At 40.7% G+C, this 21,237-nt stretch overlaps 1 protein-coding gene across 2 annotated transcripts; it reads right to left on the reverse strand.

Moving 5' to 3' along the window:
• Positions 1-4,434: 4,434 nt before the first annotated feature.
• Positions 4,435-14,701, reverse strand: REXO2 (RNA exonuclease 2). Of its 2 annotated transcripts, XM_006181744.3 has the most exons (7): positions 14,400-14,701; positions 13,357-13,440; positions 10,270-10,347; positions 9,581-9,692; positions 8,097-8,205; positions 6,822-6,875; positions 4,435-4,893 (listed from the first exon to the last, which is right to left on the reverse strand). In XM_006181744.3, the coding sequence occupies exons 1-7, from the start codon at positions 14,544-14,546 to the stop codon at positions 4,764-4,766; spliced, it is 714 nt and encodes a 237-aa protein (XP_006181806.1). In that variant the 5' UTR covers positions 14,547-14,701; the 3' UTR covers positions 4,435-4,763. The 2 variants fall into 2 exon arrangements, with proteins under 2 accessions (XP_006181806.1, XP_014412258.1); XM_014556772.2 differs by lacking the exon at positions 10,270-10,347 and having other exon boundaries at positions 14,400-14,608.
• Positions 14,702-21,237: the final 6,536 nt, after the last annotated feature.

Here is a 21,237-nt window from a genome sequence, read left to right on the forward strand (position 1 = left end):
GTAAAATTGTTGCTATTTATAAAACCCGCACACAGCCAACGCTGTGTGAAACAAATGCCGAGGAGGGAACAAGGTTTTCTAGTCAAGAGCTGGCCTTGGAGCATGTAAAGCCAGCCCCATTTCTGGAAGCCTATACTTATCAGAACTCATTAGAATAGGAACAATCTTTGCTCCCTGTTCCAGTCCAGGGAGGGCTAGGAATCCTCTTCACAGAGTCCCAAACATCTGTCCTATTTTTCAGTTCTCTTAAAATTGTTTTCTGCTAGTTGTTAAGTATGAACATAAAATGGGCTGTCAGTCAACCTATTTCACAAAAGACCGTGAAAGGCTAAGAAAGTAGAAGGACGTGAAGGAACCTCTGGAAATGGTAGAGAAGAGCGTGTGTACAGGAAAAATACGTGAATGATTTGGACAGAACACAACCAGGACAAGCGAAAATGCAAAACGGTACACAGTCTCTGATTTAACAAAGAATTTCATTGCTCAAGATAAAGTGTGAGCTGGTGAGATGGAATGCAAAGTGGAGAAGTTTTTCCACAGAAACAAAACAGGACCGGGTTCCAGGGCAGCCTAGACTGGCCATTAACCTAGATTATCCAAGAAGTACGCCTAACTCAGAATTCAGAAACATCTCTCCTCCAACTCCTGTGGCTAAATTTGGAGTGAAAGAGGAGGCTGGAGGTTCCTTGGGGATATTAATTTGTTAAATTTCCTTTGTCTCTAAACAAAGCCAGCAGTTCCTCATACCACTCTGAGGCTGCAGAACAGAAAACTCCGCCCTAAACTGCCCACTTCCTGCTACTCCAAATCAGGAAACAATGGGAAATTACTCCTCCCAAGGGCACAAGCCAGGGTCCCAGAGGCAGCTCCTCCAAGCTGGCTCCCATTCCACCTTAGTCCCAGGGCAGGGTCATTCTGAAAACAAGTCATGGTCAATTGCGCATCTTCTTCTATGGTGAAATATACATGACATTAAGTGTTCCATTTTTGCCATTTTCAAGTGTACCGTCTGGTGGCATTAAGTCCATTTACATCATTGCACAACCCCAATTCGGCAGCTTACCCTGGGTCCCCAAGGATTCTGCAGGCTGTGGGTTTTCACCTGCGCAAGAACGTCTTTTTGCTCCACGCTCCCCAACCTTCCCATTTTTCTAGGGCTCATTCCTAATGACAGTCTTGTTTACTGTACCACAGAATACCAGTGAATACCACTATAACCAGGTGCAAAACCCAAGTGATAAAATTATCCTGAAGCCTAAGGGAAGTCTCAGATCCTACGCATTCCATTTGGCAAGTCAATTGCGAACACAACTACTGCATCCCCTGCATACTAATGAAGACTTATAATTCCTTTTTTTCTGCAGACTATTTAACATGTATATTAACTTTATTATCTGACATATAGAAATGATGTATTTAAAATGTACAATTTAATGATTCTATATATGTGTGTGTGTGTGTATATATATATATATAGTGGGGAAAAAAACGACCATCAAACTAAGTAACTTACCCATCACCTCTACATCGTTACCCGTGTGTGTGTGTGTGTGTGTGTGTGTGTGTGTGTGTGTGTGTGTGTGTGTGTGTTGATTTAAGATCTATTCTCTTAGAAAATTTCAAGTATTCCTCTACTCAACAGAAAATTCTCAACTAGGGAGGAACTCTTCATTTATATTACCACCATGGCAATGGCTTTATCAGGAGACACATTAAGGGCGGGGGGCAGGCAGGGGTCAAAATGTAAAAAAACAAAAAGAAGCTACATAAAATTAAAGGCTTTGCTCAAATAACTGAAACTCAATTTTCACAGTAGATATACAGCGTATATCCAGAGATATACAGTATAATGTCTTTTGCTTCATCAACAGATACAGAACATAACAGCTTTTGAATCAACCTGCTACGCCCGGCTCATCCCAGCAACAACCCATTTTCCGCTACCCTTGCTGTGTATTAATTCTTCAGGACAGGGCGTCTGAGTGTCCCTAGGACTATCATGCACAATCAAAAGGCAACCAATCTGTCAAAACTTATTTAATGACTAAACTGCAGTTGACCACGATGACTAATTCTTCCTGATTTTTAATTTAAGGCTTACACATACAAGAACAGCAGCACTGCCAAAGAAAACTATCAGTTTCCCCATGGATGTCGGCTGGCTTATTAATAAAGGGATATAGTGTAAATGAGAAAACACAGGTATCCCAGGCTCTACTCTCATCTCCTGTGGCTAAGCTGCAGGTAAAAGGGGTCTTTCTTGCCCACATACCCAGTACAATGGCTGGATTATCATGGGCACTCGAGGAATACTGACAGGAGACTGTCACCACAATACCAACTCATTCACCTCATGAGTTTGATGTAAGAGAAATACACCTGGATGATCCTGCGAACAGAGCTTGCAGGGTAATTACAGCACAGACAGAAGAACCGCCAAACGAGGCGCCCCAGCAGCTCTGGGGGTGGCAAGCTAACCGGACATACTCATCATTGTTAAGGCTGTCGTTCCGTTTAAACCCATCTGCAGTGCAGTTCGTTTCACAGGAATTACTCCACAGCTTCAGGAATTTCCTGTGCAATCACAGTTACCAGCCCTACAAATGTCAATTTCTTCTTTTTAAGCAGACTCACAAATAATGAGCCAATCACCGAACCATCAGCATCACATGTCTTCATACAGACCTGCCTCAAACCAGACGTGCTTGTCTCACAGGCTGCCAGTTATTTTACTGAAAATTAACACATGCTCCGTTAGGGGAAAACAGAGTTCTGCTACATAATGAAGGCACGGAACAGAGGATTAACTCAGTAAGCTGGCCATTCATGTGACGGAAGATTTTAAATGAACACCAGGAGTTCAGATTCTTAAGAAAACTAAATGGTAGGGCTCAGATAACTGGATGAAGAAACGGGGCAGCTGTGTGGGAGAAACCCCACAGTATTAACAGTAGTACCTACTCCTTCTGAAACCTCTTTCTCGAGCCTAGAGTTTTCCTGTTTATTCTTGCATTAGAATTTATAACACTCCTGAGAGGCAAGGAAGGACACAGACGACCTTACCAAATTTTAGTTAGGAGCACTAAGCCAAGAGAGGTCTGTAACAGACTTCAGCATCACAGTCATGGGCATTAAGCGAACACTGATTTAAGATGATGGCCCAGCCACCGTAGCACCCCTTCCCAGAGATGCTGGCCTGCATCAGTCCATCACCATTACGCATTAACTATCACGACAGGGTGCTCACTAGGTACCATGCACTGAACTCAGGACTATGTGTAGTATTTAATTTAATCCTGACAATTCTTTGAGTTCAGATACCACCATTCTCATTTTATAGACAAGGAAACTGAGGCTTTATAGACAAGTGAACCTGCCAGAGGCACTGAGTACGTCACACAGCTCAGATATGAACCCAGAGTTTGACTCAAGAGCCCTATTTTTAACCACTACAAAGTCCTGACTTCCAACCCACTGAAGTTGATACGTGAGCTACAATCCATGCCATTCTGAACAGTGGAAAAAACACTGGTCCGGAAAGTCAGCAGACTTAACGTTTTCATCATCTCACACTTCCTAGGCTTGTGCATCTGAGTCTCAATTTACTCATTTAGAAAAAGTTCCACTCAAGCCTCTCTGCACTCGTGGGTTGCTGTGTAGATAAAACAACTTAGCAAATGAAGTTACGAGGTAATTCCCATCTACAGTTCAGAAATTTCTGTCTGACATCAGGATCACACTGCTATGTTCGTATAATGGCCCCATTATCAAGTTAAGGTGGAATCCGAGATCACCACAGAAGGCCGTTAGCCCAGGGGTTCGCCAGGAGAGGTGGGTCACCTGGGGGCCCTTCCCAATTCTGATTTCCTGTTTTACGGGGCATCTGTCTGGAGGAGACACGTTCTACAGGCAGATGATTCTAACGTAGCCTCTGGCTGAGGACTCCGCTTATTACTGTGCTCTGAAGTACATAAACTTAGGCGTTAAGACGGCCGAATTGAAGTCCTTTCTCAAATACTCACTAACCACTGGACCAAGGGCAGCCAGACACTTACATTCTATAAACCCAGCATAGTGGCTGCCTCGCACATAAAACCTATTCAATAAGACTTAGTTGTTCACTACAGAATCCCTGGCTGGCAGCTTCCTTGAATTTCTTGAATATAAATACAGCAAAGAGTAGCTATGCCAGAGCTCTGTTAGTTCAAGAAATACAATAACAAGCCCAGCCTGCTTCTCTGAACCTGCCTCCAGTCATTCTGTTCTCGACTTGTAAGCAAAACAGAGTAAGCTCACTTCCTATTTAACGTAAAGAAACTTCATCCACTCCTGATGGCGTTATGAGAATTTAAACATCAGCCATACCACCTAAAAAAGAAAAAAAAATTATTTTCCAATTGTTATACTACTAAAGAATAGATAGTACAAAAAGGGTTGCATTTCAATAGAACTAGCTTTATTATTAATTTTTTTTTAAACAAAAAGAAATGGTCTAAAAGCAAATACAGATATGTACCAAGGGATGGACGTGACCTGGTACTTACAAAGGAGCTGCTGTGTCATAAATGAAAACAGCATGTTAGGAGAAAAATAATTTTCAGCTGCTGTCTGCTTGAATAATCTGGAGATGCAAGTTAACTGAAGGAAAGCGCTCTGCCAAGCAATCAGCGTGAACCAAAAAAAAAAAAAGAAAAAAAAAAAGAAAAACACACCACCAGGAGTTGCTTCCAGAGAACTACGTGGTGGCAGCATGGAAACTGGCATCAACTCACAGTCTTCTCATTTTCCCCATTTTCTATAATTTTCCTCTTCTTTTCGTCTGTTTTTTTCTTGAAGATGTTATTCCGATAAAACTGAAGTTCTTTGATGCTTTCACTAATGTCATCAAGCGCCCTACAAGCAAACACACCGCACTGAGTTGAGACGTCCGGAACACGGGGGAGGTGATCATCCTTTTACAGAGCGCGGCTTTTTATACACAACTGAGGACCAGCAGGCACGACTGTAAATGCCACTATCTGACATCACCAGTAAGTGGAACACATCAGGAAAGCAAATTTAAGTGCTTTTTTTTTTTTTTAAATGCTAAGATCAAAAAAAAAAAAATGATTCTAAACTACATAACAGGTTAAAGTTTCCCAAATCTTTCCATAAGGTGGTGAGGGGTTCCATCGGGGGCAAAAAAAAACAAGGAAGAATTCCAGGGTCAAATAAGTTTAGGAAAAACTCAAACATTGCTTTTTTGAAGTTTTCTGCAAAGCATTTAATGTACTAAAACCTACCACGAATTCCCAAGAGGAGGTGGTGCTGAATACATAGCATTTCCGAAACCTAATCGACCACATATTAACAGCTCATGGAACACAGTTTGGGAAACGTGGTGCAATAATGACATCCCTACACAAAACACATTGCCACACTCGAACATAACACATGGTTCAGTCATCAGCATAAGCATCAATTATCAGACAGGATCCACCTCCTCCCTCGAGGTGAGCTGCGCTACAACCAGTGGCAGCCTGCCTGCATCTGACAGCCTTTCTTCGCCTCCAACATGCTGTCTCTCATCTGTCGTAGTCTGAGAAATCAGGTAACCAAGATGATCAGAACAGCGTGTAAGTACATCAGTAAGCTCAAAACGACGGGCCGAGGGCCTCTTTTAGAAAACAAACTGCACAAAGTCAGTGCAGGAGTTTTACGACAGTTACTTCTGTGGTCAAGACAACAATGGTGCTTTCTTCCCAGATCTCGGCTTGGTGGTGGAGAGCTAAAACCGCCAAAAATACAGCCTCTGGCTATATCAAGGAACACCACATCTTAGCCACAAATCTGGAACCCAAAGAAGATCTGAAAACCCAAAGTACATTTACAGCCCATTATCTGGTAGCACCTGACCGAATCTGCATGCGAGGCTATTTAAAGTCATTAGGTCCGCCATTCACTGTGAGCATCCGTACATTTCATTGTAGAAACAGCAGCATGTTTGACTATGGGGGGCCTCCTCAGACCTCGTTAGGGGTGCTATATAAACACTACAGGGGCTCCACTACCGTTCTAAAACCCGAAAAATTCTGAAATCCAACACACATCAAGACCTGACTGTTTCAGGTTAAGGTTTATTCTAGGCCTGTGTGACTGTGCTGTGGTCCACGTGAGCCCAATAAAGACATGAGCACGCCAGGCTCTTTATAGCAGGGGCGTGGTCTTTCTGTTTGGCTAGAACTGTGCGTGGCACGCAGCAGGGGCTCAGTAAATGGATGAAATAAATGCTGCCCTGAGAAGCCAGCTGCTAAATCTCCCATCAAGTTTCATGCCTTTCCTGCAAGACTACGAAACCGAAAAGTAAAAGAGGACGCTAGGTACACAAGATCTTTAAATTCCTTGTGTCTAAGGTTGCAGACATAAGAGGAAACAATCTGACAACTTAAAAAGTGTCAAAGTGAGGTTAACTGTATCATGCAACTGTACACAAAGTGTTCTCATTTTAAATGGCCACAAATCCATATTCTTGCTGGGAAGGACATTACTACTGCTCATCAGTAGAAAAATTAAGACTGTTGCACATACCTACAAACCTGAGTTATCTACAGGTTTTAAAATAGCAATGAGACATAAAACCGTACATATCTCATAATGGAATGCTAGAATCCTGACCAGAATTCCTGATAACCTTAGCCAAAGAGAGTTATCTTTCTGCTCGTCAGCCTTTACTTTCCCCCAAGGAAGAAGAGCAGAGAGGAGACATTACTGCAAGCAGTCAGGAATTTGGGGGTTATAAACATGTGTCCGATCGCCAAGTACTTGGAAGGACCAGAACTTACCTGTGAGAGGCAGCCTTCTTTGGTGCAAATTCGTATTCTTCTGGATACCAGCGTCTATACACAGCAAAAATGGAACTCTCAAAGGAAACTGTCTCAAATACACTGAATAATGACACCCTTCAAGTAACTGATTACATTGGAAAAGGCATTTGAGTTGTTAACTGTTGAGCTGCCTCCCTTGTCTGGGACTCCATCTTCCACCCCCTCCTCTCTTCATTCTATATATTCTCTTTGGGCAAGATCGTCAGTGTATGAGATTCCTGCATCTGCTCACTCCAGCCCAGCCCTCTCCCGTGTGTCTGTCATGGATACCAACTGCCTGCTGGACGTCTCCACCTAAACTCCACCAGACACTTCCAACTCAACACACATAAAACCATACTCACCACCCTCGACACCTCCCTGCCCCCATCCACCAAGTCTCCTCTTCCTCTTATTTCCCCTTTCATCTTTGAACAGCTCCATCATCCACCCATCTGCCCAAACTAGAAACACGAGGACTCACTGTACACCTCCTCCCTTTCCTCAGGCCCCCATTAAGCACTCAATGCCGTTCCACTGACCTCAAATATTCTATCTCCACGCTGCTCGCTACCACCCCCTGCCACTTCCCTGGCTCATCCTTCCCTCTCCAAGATGATGCGAGCCTCGTTCTTACCTCCCTATCTCTTTTCTTACCACCCTCTAACCAGAATGATCTAATCGTATTACCCTAAGCCTCCTGCTCCCGTCAGTCTCCACACCTCTGCCCATTCTCCGGAATGCTCTCTCCTCACCTAACTACCTGGAAAATGTCCACTTTTCTTTAAATCTCAACTTGAAAGCTATTTTCTATGAGAAGTTTTCGCTGACTTCCCATCCCCCCGACTCCAGCAGCTGGGCGGTCCTTCTCTCGCACCCTTGATCTTCCACATGAACGATTTTCCATGACAGAAGTCACCACACAGTATACTTCCCAGGTGTGTTTTTTACACATCTGTCAATTCACTAGATCCTAAGCCCTCAAGGGCTTTATATCTGTATGTTCCCAGCACATAGGCCAGTATGAGGCACAGAATGGGTGCTCAATCAACTTTCTGGATTAATGAAATTTACATGGAAAACTTTTTATGTTCCTTCCCCCAGTTCTCACCAGCTCAAGCAAGAATGGGAGGAGCAAGTTATATACCCACTTGGCACCCTCAGTTCTATAGCTCTATTCAATTACTCTCCACAAATTCTCAATTAAAATATGCTAAATGAGGCAATTTAACAGATCCTAAATATAGCCCTTACCTGCACAGTTCTTTAACAGTGCTCACATCAATTATTCTATAATGAAGATGTTTCATGAACTGGGGCATGTATTTGTCAAGAAACTTCTTATCTGCATGAACTGAATTTCCTAGAAAGACACGAAGCATACCGTACCTGTGTATTTCTAGTAATATACAGGAGGACATAAAAATGCATACACTGTATTGCACCGGAAACCATTTTTTACATTCAAACAATTCCTAAAAGCATCTCAAAATTCCTAAATTAGGTTTGAGTGTGTCTGATTAGATTACAAATGCAGGTTTTGGAGTATTTAATCAGTCTAGCTCATAATAAATTTGTAAATGGCCTCTGTACGGACAAAAAGATTCAATCTACCATTCTGCATACTTAAAATAATGCTCAACTCTATCTACTTTTTCAGATAATATGAGATGTGCAAATTTTCTCCCAGTATCACAAAATCCATACCAACACTAAACATGTTACTGAATCTCATGAGCAGATAAGCCTTTGTTTATATTTTAATTTTAATAAAGCATATCCATATTCATATTTCCACATAGTAACTTATATTAAAAACACTAAATTTTAAATAAGAACTTTAAAACAGACACCAGCTGCATCGGCCAAGGGAAAAATTTGTACAATACATGCTCTCATACTTAAAGTCAAGACTTTTTTTTTAAGAATATTTAAGGAAAGTGTTAGTTACTGTTACCAGTTTACATATACAAGTACAAATACACCTCCACAGAACATTAACCTCCCTTTGACAATGGCAGTCCTTTCAAAATCCTAGTAGAACTGGCCTGGTTTCTCTAAAAAGTCAGTGTCACAAGGGGGAAAAAAGAGAGGTGCATATTCTAGATTAAGACACTAAAGAAGAAAAAAAATAATAAAAAATAAAAAAGTAAAAAAATAAAAAATAAAAAAAGACACTAAAGAGACATTAACCAAGTGACATGCATGCAGCTGGACTGAGTCCTGACTGAAACAAACAGATGTTCGGATGTAGACTACCTATCTGATGATGTTACTGAATTATTTTTAATCATCTTAACTGTGATAATGATACTGTGATAATGAAATATTACATAAGAAAGTGTCCTTATTCTTAGGAAATGCTGGATGAAGTATTTTGGGATCAAGTGTTACAATGCCTGCAATTTACTTTCAAATGTGCAAAAAAATAAATCAATCAAACAAACATGGCACAAGGTTAACAATGACTAAATCTAACTTTTCTATACATTTGAAATGTTTCCATAATAAAAATATGAGTTACTGAGTTAGTCTGTGTATCCCATGTCAGGTTTCAGGGCATTTAAAATACGCATACATAAATTACGCAAGGAAATGTGAACACAAAAGTAAGATACACAGTCTAAATCAGGGTAAGCGGAAGACATATGTTCTTGGCTGATCTGTCTGCAACTGCAGTCCTTTGAACCACTATAACGGAAGACTAGCTACAAGATGTACACAGGACTGGATTTTACCTGCAAGCGGACAGAGCCCCGGAGGAGTCTGCTGTCGTACAAAGGACAGAAATTCATACTCTGCCTGCTGCAATGTCATTGTACTCTCCTTCACCGCTTTGGTTAGACCAGACTGCAAGAGAGAAGCCCCAGGCCCCATCAAAACACATGAGGTCAGTTTTCAAAGGCATCCAGAATTGAAACATCACTTCTAAAACAGGCAGATATAACCACAGATGGACCATTTACAGGCTCAAGTTCACAAATGAAACTGCCATCTTTGCACTGATTTTTTTTTCTTAAAGAATCCAAGTCAAATAAGCTACGTTCCTGACTGTTAATAGCAGTTCCACACAGTCAAAAAAGGTGCTCAAAGTCCAATGATACAACCTCTGGGAAGAAACAACTATTAACAGGAGATCAGCATTGCCCCTTCTCCGAAAGCTGATTTGAGCAATACCTGACGATCGCCAATGCGTTAGCAACAGACTGAAGGTAGGAGAGGACAAAAGAGGATATTCAGAAGAAGATGATCTCGAGAGGTTCCCAAGGTGAACAGTGAACAAGCAAGCAGTTCCCCAGGCTCGCTAAGCAATCTTCTTCTACCCCTTTTAAAAATACCATCCAGCAAGGGTACAGGATTCCTACGTGGGGGCAACAAGCTTGCCACTGACCCCCGAAGCAGCAGCCCTGTTATTTGGTAATGTTACCTTCCCGTGATGCTCCTTGCACCAATCTGACATGCTGTCCAGTAACTCATCTGGCTGTTTTATAATCAGGTTAGGACCCTGTAGACGGGAAAGGCTGTTAGTCATCCAGAATCAACAGGGCTAAGCTTGGTTTCTGAGGCAAAGTTTAAGCTGCTTTAAGGATTAAATATATATATACACCACAGAAAAGAAAGGTGAGAGCACTTTGTTAACTCTAAAAGCGGTGCTCATTTACGCCAGCACATTTATGGCAACAAAAACATCATGAACGAACACACATACACACACACAACTGAAAGATGAAACACCTATTAAAGGAGGACACAAATATGTATCAAGGGTCAGTAAACTATAGTCCCAAACTGTGGCTTTTTTTTTTTTTTTTTTTTTACCAGCAAGCTAAGAATTTGTAAAGCGTTGTAAAACAAACAAGCAAACATGACAGAGAGGTATGTGGCACTCTAAGCCTAAAATATTTAATTTTTTTTTTTTTTTGAAAAAGCTTGCCAAACCTGTGAAAAGTGTCTGCATACTTCAATAAAAAAGAATGCAAATTTTAAAAAAATACCAAAAAAAGTGTTTATATTGCCAAATGAAAAAAAGCAAATTGCAGAAACAGTATATACATGCATATGAGTTCACTTACATTTGTTCAAAAGAAATACACACAATTGTATTTGCAACAAAATACTAAGAAAACACATACAAGTGGGGGAATAGGATGAGACAGGAGAAGAGGGCAAAAAAAAAACAAGAGCTTACGATAATTATATATTTGGCATAAAATTAAACTATTTAATAGTATTTTCATAATAAGAAGTTCAAAAAGTAACTGTTGACATCTGAAAAATTTAAAAAGTGACTCCAGAATTCTCAGCCCCACTTAATAGAACACTCAACTGTGAGTCAGACAGAGTCCCAGCAGCAACAGAAGCTCAACCTAATGGCATTCAAACAAGTCACCTTCGCCTTAGTTTCCCCATCTGTACGACGGAGATAAACTGCTCACCTTCCCTCACAGTCATGTTAACAGGGTAAGAGAAATTAGAGATATGAAAGTTCTTTGAACTCTCTGGAAGAAAAGTACTCTGTAAATTCAAATTATTATCACTACTAAGGTGGTAAAAATAATTCACAATCATTGAGAGGAATGACAAGAATTTGACTAAAGTATGTCTGATATCTACAACTAACAAGGAGTTTTAGCCAAACAAGAAGGCTGGTCATGGCAATCTCCAAGAAGAAGCAAAAAATATGCTCTGATATTTTTTTAAAAAAACCAAAAAACCTCATATTGCAAAATACAATTCTAAGAAATTGATGGGAAGAACAAACTACCACCAACTTAAGGCTACGTAACTGAACTCCAGATCCGAGCGTGGTACTCTGAAGAATTCTCAGGGTGGGATGTCTGCTCTTCTACCACCACAAAATACTCTCCCCAGACTCATATATGAGAATAAAACATATTTTCCACAGAACTGACACTTAAGTGCCAACAGCCCTGAAGCATTTTTGTTTGTTTGTTTTTAAACATCCGTATCCTCATCTGACTGGATCTATTTACACATGCCGTGCTCATCTGCAGCTGTGTGAACACAGACCCAAATTTCCTCCAGGGCACGTATCAACTAACCGGTCCATTAAACTGTCAGGATTTCACATTATATCAGTAATCTAAGGGAAAAACTCTTCTTTAGCCAAGGGTAAGTAGGGATAGTAAATAAAGACACTTCTTTTCTCTATTGACCTCTGGTAGATTCCAAGTGACAGGAAAAAGACCAAACCTAAAAACTCAAGGTTTGTCTAGTTTGTTTGTTTGTTTGTTTATTTAAAGAGCTAGTTGTTACGATGAGAAATACAACGTCTCAAGATTCTCCTCCACCTGATGGGCAAGAAGTACTCTGAGGTGTGTGCATCCTGGTACCCCACGGAAGTAGCCATTCATCTAAAATGGTTCCTCCCCCTTTTTTACCTACCCAGGAAAATAAGCAGAAGTCTTAACTGCAGATTTCTGAAATTTATCCAGTGCCAGCAACACATCAAGCCGACCCTCTGGAAACTCATTTAACAAAACTGTCTTTCCCAAAAACATCCCTGCCATGTTCCTATTCCAGAATCTCTCACTGCTTCTGAATACTGCTGACAAGTTATTCAGGGCCCAGAATTTCACCCTCTACCAATCAGGTGCTGTCATACACTTATTAAATGGTTTGTGTGTGGCCAAAAGGCAACAGGTGTGTTTCATTTGTTTTGCTTAACGTTTCAGTTAAAAGCAGCATGTTAAAACTTTAATCATGCCCAATATTTTATGATTCTGTACCAATAGAAATTCCAAAATCTTCTTATAGATCTAGAAGAATCACATGTCCTAGATGAAAAGGTAGACATTGGATATACAGGATCAGGTTGAAGCTAAGGTTATGACATAAAGAAGTCAACTTTGGCGTGAGTCACCAATCCCGGGGAGGCTGCACTTGTCTGTCTTATTGCTTAGGAGCAGTTTACTCAGACTACCTGGCTCTCCCATAACCAGCCAGGTGGCCTTGGGCAAATCACCCAATGTCTCTGTGCCAAAATCTCTCTCTCTATAAAATAACTGTAACAGTACCTACCTGACAGCTGCTGTGAGGATTAAGAGTGAACATATGTAAGGGGGGGGGTATAGCTCAGTGGTTAGAGTACATGCTTAGCATGTATGAGGTCCTGGGTTCAATCCCTAGAACTGCCATCAAAATAACTAAATAAATAAACCTAATTACCTCCTCCCCCCTAAACAAAAACAAACAAAAAAACAGTGAATATATGTAAAGCACTTAGAACTGTGCCTGACACACAGTAAGCTCTCAGTAAATGGTAGCATTTCTATTTCCTAATTTTTGGCATGACTGTTGAAAAACAGCTAGGCTGTGAGATGGATTATTTTGGTTCTGGAACCAACCTTACCAGGACCTAGAACACCACTTTGGACTTTCATCTATATGTGCTTCAGGTTTCTTATTTTTAAAATAAAAAGATGGGAAGAAGCAATCTTTAGATTTCCAATACACTCTAAACAATATGGCTGTATTACAAGGCACCACCTACTTCAGCCAAAATGTTGAGATCAGAGTCAGTTATCAGACAGGCCATCTCAATAATCTGGTCCTTCTCAATGTCCAATCCTGTCATCTGCAATAAAAAATATAATACACACAAAGCTTGTCTTTCTGGCCTACTGTACCCAAGTTTATTTAACAGGGAATCCCTCAAGCATATTCAATTTATATCCCACAGCCAGGATGGAAGAGACAATAACGCTCCTTGGGCAAGTCCTCAAGGCACTCAATCTGAGTTATTTAGTCAATAAACATTTACCAAGGGCCTGCTACAAGTCACGCATCATGGTCCTACTCTGGGGCAGATGCAAAGTAAGCAAAATTGAGTGCTGACAGCACTCAATTTTGGAAGAGTTAGATAACATCACTACATCTCTGCAGAGTTTACAAAGCTTTTTATTAGTTACAGCACTTGATCGTCACCACAATCTAGTATTATCCCCATTTCATATATGAGAAAACTGAGACTCAGGGAGGGGGAAGTTCTTTGCTGAGTATGAAAGACCTAAAGGGATCAAAACTATGTTGTAGTGCCAACTCAGATCCTCACTAACAGCACGACCTCGAATGAGCCGAATTCTCCCTCTCTGGGCCTCAGTTTTCTCGTTTATGGAATGTGGGGTAAGGCTGAGTCATCTCCGGAGTCCCGTCTAGTTCTAACCACCTAGGGTCCTGTGAGGCTGGCGAAGTGGGGTCTGGCGGAGCCTCTGTCTCCACCTGTACCCCTGTGACCCTAAGCCCGGGGCGACAAGAGCGGCAGCAGGGATCCACACCTAGGCGGAATTCGGGGGTCGGGGAAGCCATATGGATGACTCCTCCCTTCTGAAAAGAAACCCCACAGCCCGGCACAGTCCCCAACACCCGCAGGACTGCTGCCCCCGGACCTGCCCCGCGCCGCCCACAGCCTGGCGGCGCTCACCTGGCACACCTGAGACCCAGACGTCGCCGCTCTCCCCCGAGAGGCTCGGCTGCTTGGCCCCACGCGCGACACCTCACTCGCCTCCCCTCACCCCCTCCACCGACCTGACTCACCTCCAGGTCCACCCAGACCATGCGCTGAGCCATGCTCTCCCCCGCCGCCATGGCTGCGCCACCTTCGCGGACACCCCGCGCCCCGAACTGCCCGCGAGTCCCACCCACACCTCGCAACAGCCTGGAGCCCAGGGAGCCGCCTAGCATCACCCGGCACGAGCCGCCACGGCCCCAGCCTCTCAGCCGGCGCTGGCGCAGGCGCGATGGTCGCTAAACGTCGCAAACCCGCGGGGAGGCGCAGGGGCAAAAACCACAAGCCCCAGCAGCCAGTGCGCCGGTTCGCCGGGAACAGTCGGGCTGAGCTGCCGAATGGGACGATGGGACTTAGAGTCTCGCCTGGTGTTGCGACGGGTTTCCCCACCCCCGCCACGTGTTTTCGGATGTTACTGGACGCGCATGTTTTTCAGAACTAAGTTTATTCGTTTCGAGGAGTTATTTCCCGAATTTGGATTAGTTGCATAGTTGAGAAACAACTCTCTTACTTTGTTTGGCCGAAAAAGACCTGGTTATCTATGTTTTAATTTTTTAAATCAAATATATCTTTCCTTTTTTGTTTTCTTCTCCCTTCTTTCTACTTACCTGCCCCTCCACTCCATATATTTCGTATTTTTCTTATTTATGTGAGACAGCAGGACCGTGTGCCAGAGGCCAACTCCGCTATCATCAAATCCTTAAACGAGATCATATCTAGGAGATCACTTAGCACACGTTGGGTGCTGAATAAAAGTCCTTTTTCTTCATTGGCTGAGAGTTACTCCTTATTCCTTACGGAGGGACATGGCTTGGTCTGAGTTTCAGGTCAGATGTGACTTCCTACTCTACCCTTACAAGTTCTCAAAGTTAAATCTTGTCTTTCTGTAACTATCTATGCAGCAAATTAAATTAAAATGAACTAAAAACAGCTCTCCCCATTCTACAGACTGTTTTGGTTTTGATCAAAGTATTTTCGATCTCCTCCAACCTGTAGTTTCCATCATTTCTACGAGTAGAGATGGCCACTAATAGGATCCTCTGACACTGGAGTGACAAATTGCCTGAGTCTCTTAAATCTTTGGCTATTCAGTAGCAAGTTTGGCTGCTGAGTGCGACTTTGTCACAGACATTGGTCTCAGCCTGGAATTATATCCTCTGTGTATTTTTCTGAAAGCCACTAATTACAGAGCTGGTGGTCCATCATAGTAATTCATACCTGGTGAGCTGGTTTTGTAAGAGAGAAACTTTGTTGTCTAATAAGAGCCTTAAGGGTAGTGCAGTGTCCTGGATTTCACCTTCAACTTCTCTGGTATACCCAACCCACCATCTGCCAGGTACAGAGAAAATCTCTTTGAAGGGTCATCAAATTGTGTGCAAATTATACGCAGATTATATATTATATGTGTGTATATATTCTAACCGTATTGTCTGATGAGTGAACTTATTTTGCTATAGCTTTTTACTTTTTACTCACTTGTAGCCTATTTTATAAGAAATAGCCTGTATTTCTTCTTTAGTTTTTTTCTTGGTTTTAAATTTAATTCATAGAAAATAAAATCAGTTGAAGTATACAAACTTTCATCAATTAGGCTTTTTATCCTCCTGAAGTAGTATTTCTTTAAATTTTCAAAGAACACCTTTTGTTTTCAAAGTCACTACTATTACAAATGACAACTTATGAAATGCTATTTAAATTTAGGAACTTATATCCTGAAAACTTAAGATCTTAATTTTTAAATATTGAGTAGTTAAAATTATGTGTGGACATTTTTAAACTTCAATTTTTATAGTAATGTACTTTAATTAACAGGAAAGACACACTTTAGGTGAATGGTATTATAATGTAAGGAGATTTAGGGTTTGTTGGGTTTTGTGTGTAATAACATTAGATTGGTAATCTTAAAGGTTAATATCCCAAAGGAGAGTAACGTGTGCACCAAATTCACAAATCCAAACCATGTAATTAAGAGGCAGGACTGACACATGAATATGGGGCACAGAATCTGAGAGCAGCCTTGTCCCGCAGTGGACTCAATCATTTTCTTCCCTTTTCCTTTCTTAACAGAATTTATCTCAAAACCAGATCCTCTGCGCAGAGACTCAGCTTTTTCAATTCTGTTGTGAACCTATAAGAACTGCTTTTATTAACTAACAAGGGTAAAGTGGCGAGAAACCTTGTTCTCTAAAATTATAGACTATGAGAAACTTTGCTGTTTGAAGTCATTTCGGAGAGAATGCAACAGCTCCTCAAAGAATCTGGGCCATGTGGGTCACCTTGACACAGAGAAAGAAGCTGCCTCAATTTCTGCCCAGGGGCAGAAATTCAGATAAGAGGTTTCCAGACACAGCATTCCACGTTTATCTTAACTTTGTGGTTTCTAAAGAAACAGGACCTGAGTCAGCTTTTCAATACTGCTGGTAGTCAGACTGTGATGTGTCCGGTCCCTCTGGGCTTAAGGGCACAAGGGTGGGAGTGGACACAGGGCTGTGCTAGACTCCACTTCCCCAGCCTCTTGGGACCCTGGGTGGTTAGAGCTAGATCAGATTCCGGCGATGACTAAGCCTTACCCACATTCTGTAAAGGAGAAAACTGAGGCCCAGAGAGAGAGAGGATTCAGCTCATTCAAGGCCATACTATGAGTGAGGATCTGACTACAACCCAGGTCTGATCTGTTTCTAGCAGGACATGGCCAAAGTCACACAAACCCTCCCCTTAATTAGAGATCACTACTTTTTTAAGTGTTTTTTTTTTCTTTTTTCACTTTTATTTTGTTAATCATGGTAAAATACACATAACATAAAATTTCCCATTTTAACCATTTTTAAGTCTGTAGTTCAGTGGCATTGAAATACAGTCAGTTGCCGTGCAACCATCACTACCGTCCGTCTCCAGAACTTTCTCATCTTCTCAAACTGAAAATTCCGTACCATTAAATGCTAACTCCCAGTTTCCACCCATGCCCCTCTCAGACCCTGGCCACCACCATTTTGCTTTCTGTCTCTATTAATTTGACTGTTCTAGGTACATCATATAAGTGGAATAATACAGTATTTGTCCTTCTGTGTCTAGTTTATTTCACTTCTCAAATGTCCTCAGAATTCATCCAAGTTGTAGCATATATCAGAATTTCCTTCCTTTTCAAAGCCAAATAATATTACATTATACATATTTACCACATCTTATTTATCCACTCATCAGTTGATGGACCCTTGGGTTGCTTCTGTCCTTTGGCTATTGCGAGTATTTATATGGAGTTTTTTTCCATCTTTTAAAAAAAATTTTCTAAATAGATTTTATGTTTTTAGAGCAATTTCAGGTTTACAACAGAATTGAGTAGAAAATACAGAGTTCCCACATAGCCCTCCCCACCCACACATATTTACATGGATTTTAATTTTATTTTTCTTATTGCTGCCCTTTTTAAACTGCATTGGGGGGGTGGTAATTAGGCTTACTTATGTTACTTACTTTACATTTACTTATTTTATTTTTTTAATGGGGGCACTGGGGATTGAACCTGGGACCTCATGCATGCGAGGCATGCACTCCACCACTGAGCTATATTCACACACCTCCCCCTTATTGTTTCCTTACCAGGACTTCCCCAGCCCTGCTTTGATCCTCTCACCTCCTAGAGCAGAGATTACTGTGATAATCAATCTAGAGGTAACCCCTACTTCCCCTGGTTCTTCTTCAGACTCATCCAAACCCTATTTTTAAAAAGTCCTTCCCTACTCCCTCTTAGGAGAGACCCCTGGTTCCTCATGGTAATTGTTAGAACAAGTTCACAAACCTAACGTTGTTGCAATTATGTCCCTAGTGAGTTTTGTCTGATGTGCTTTGTCACCATCCTATTAAACTTGACTTTAATTTCCAGAATACAATTATTTTTATACTTGTATGGGACAAGCACACAGCCATATAGTAATGGTAGTAATACTAGTTAGTAGTCACCAAACTAATAAAACTATCTCACACCTGTAAACTGTCCTACAGTTTATAAAGCATTTTAAACTAGACGGATACCTCATGAATACCTGTTTGATGATAATATCTCTTCTCTTCTTGCTTTGTGATGCTGTGTCTTGAGAAATGTTGACATCAGGTTTATTGCTGGTAACTGATAACTGCTGTTTACTTTCTTGTAGTGGTCTGGGGAGGCATAAAGGATGATAAAACTTTCGCCTTTTACACTCTATCGCTGTAAAAAATACAAGCCAAACATAATCTTCAAAATGCACCTTGTACAAAACGGACACGCTAAAGGCTTTCGATGAAATTTGAATTGCATCTTTTCTCAATTCTGTTTGACACTTAATGTGAATACTTAATACCGAATACTGAATACCAAGTGTGTATCAAACACTGTGCTAGAATTTCAAAGTACAAATACATTTATTAAGCTGATATTTATAATATCAGACACTTAGAAGTATATCAAATATGAATGGTTCCTTTTGGGTTTAGAGTTGTTTCTTTTGCAGATAAGGAAGTAGCTTTAACTTTTTCATCTGTAAAATGGATTGTATGGTGATTAAATAAAAATATATATTATATCTGATACATTATATAGTAGGTGCTCATTTATTTTATTTTGGGGGTTAATTAGGTTTATTTATTTATTTGTGTTTTTTAATGGCAGTCCTGGGGATTGAACCTAGGACTGCTAAGCAGGCAGTCTGAGCTATACCCTCCCCCACTTAGTAGTTGCTCATTTAATTTATTTCTGTAAGAAAATCAGGAGATAAAAAATTTAATACAAGGGAGATCATGCCAATGCTTTGAAGAATTATGGAGCAGTATGGGAATATAGGGGAAAGGGATTCATTTTTGACCTGCAGAGGATAGAAATTGGATTACATCCTGAAAGAAGGGAATTTTAACAACAGATTATTATGGGTAAGGGGTTTAAGAAAATGCAGAATTACAGATACTGAAATACATTTATTTTAAGGCAGGACGGAAAAAAAATTTAACATAAATTTTTCTCTGCCATTTGAGCCACTATCCCCTCCCCTTTAGTGTGCATTGTGTATCTGCCTTTCACACTTACTACATCCCCTTAGAAGACACGGGAATGCCTCCTTGCCAAAAAAAAAAAAGCATTTTCCTCCTGGCACCAGCAAGGCAAGGTAATTCCTTAGGCGATAACATTCCTTCCTTAATCCTGTGAGGTCACAATTACCCATGATTCACTTTGTTGGACGCTATATATATACACTGCCAATATATTATTTTGATGTATGGCCCTTTGTCTCAAAAACTTATGTAAATGTGCTTTGACCTCTAACAGGTAGGATAGTCCTCAGAGCTTTCCAAAAACCCTCTCCCAGGTTTTAATCCTCAAATAAAATTCTTTATTTCTTTCTTAGACTGACTATTGTTTAATATCTTTCATCGACACAAGAGAAAGTAAAAGTTTAAATGAAGGTGTGCAGTCATTGGTATCAATCTTGGGATCAGGTCTGCAAGATGTCATTGTATTTGGTCACTAGAGCACAAAACTCCACTGCAACTTGTGAAACAAGTAAGAGAATCTGCAAGGAGACAAAGGAGGTAATAAAGTCTTTTCTTGGGAGCTGGGGGTGTAGCTCAGAGGTAGAGTGCATGCTTAGCATGAGGTCCTCGGTTCAATCCCCAGCACTTCCATTAAAAAAATTATTAAAATTATTAAAATTTTTTTAAGGTCCTTCCTTTTTGGGGGGGGGGGCAGTAATTAGGTTTATTTATTTATTTTTAATGAAAGTACTGGGGATTGAACCCCGGACTTCATGCTTGCTAAACACACACTCCACCACTGAGCTATACCCTTGCCCTAAAGGTCCTTTCCTGAGTAGAGAACAGAAGAGAAGTTGTAATGAAAAATCAAGTTTGTTTAAAGACTACATTGTAGCTGATGGGAAACAGCTCAAGAAGTTAAAGAGATGGAGAAAGGCTTGGAGCTGAGAAAAGGATACAGGAAGAAGTTTCTGGGAGAACAAAACGTGAAAACACAGCTCTTGGGATGAGCCTTAGAATTATCATTTTAACAAATGAAATCCTCTCCTTGACATTGTTTTTTAAAATAATTCATTTTTCAAACGTAAGTACTGACAATAGTAATTTTACTTCTATGTAGTAAATGAAGTATCATCTACAAACACTTGCATTAAATTTTAAATGTGCATAATAACACTTAGTATTTAATTTTGAAAGGGGAGAAATCCTGCACCAACCACAAAACTTCATGTGGAAAACAGAATTGCTGGGAAAATGGAGTAATTAGCTTAAAGCAAATGGCCCTTCGATTTCTTTAAATCATCACTAACAATAAATAACTAAAAGTAAACTAAGATACCAGAAGTATGTTCGTAAAATCAAACCCTCTTCAGAGCTGATCATTTACCTTTGAATCTTAATCATCTTGTGCTACAATGAAAATTCTTAATGGCCTATTTCTGTTTCATCTAATTGCATATATTTCATTTTATTTTCCAGAAATTATCAAAGTGAGATTGCTAATGTAAGCATTGCTTTGAATGCAAGCTCCACAGACTTCTCAGTACTCATTTAATTCTTGGAATTTACTGGATCTATTTTGCTACTGTTGACTGAAAAAAAAATACACAAAATAAAAGTTGAGTATTACTGCTTTATTCGGCAGACATTCTGAGGACTTCAAGACCAGGAGACAGCCTCTCAGGTAGCTCTCAGGGACTGCTCCTCTGAAGAGATAAGGGAGGAGCCGGGATATACAGGAGTTTTTGCAACAAAGACCAGGTAGTCAGAACATCAAAGAGATTACTGTTAAAGAAAACCCGGTATCTCATGTTAAGGAATTTAGCAATTTTCTATGTATGGGAGGATGCAAGAGTCTGAGCTCAC

Source organism: Camelus ferus, chromosome 33, assembly GCF_009834535.1.
Source record: "Camelus ferus isolate YT-003-E chromosome 33, BCGSAC_Cfer_1.0, whole genome shotgun sequence".
Classification (NCBI taxonomy): Eukaryota; Metazoa; Chordata; class Mammalia; order Artiodactyla; family Camelidae; genus Camelus; species Camelus ferus.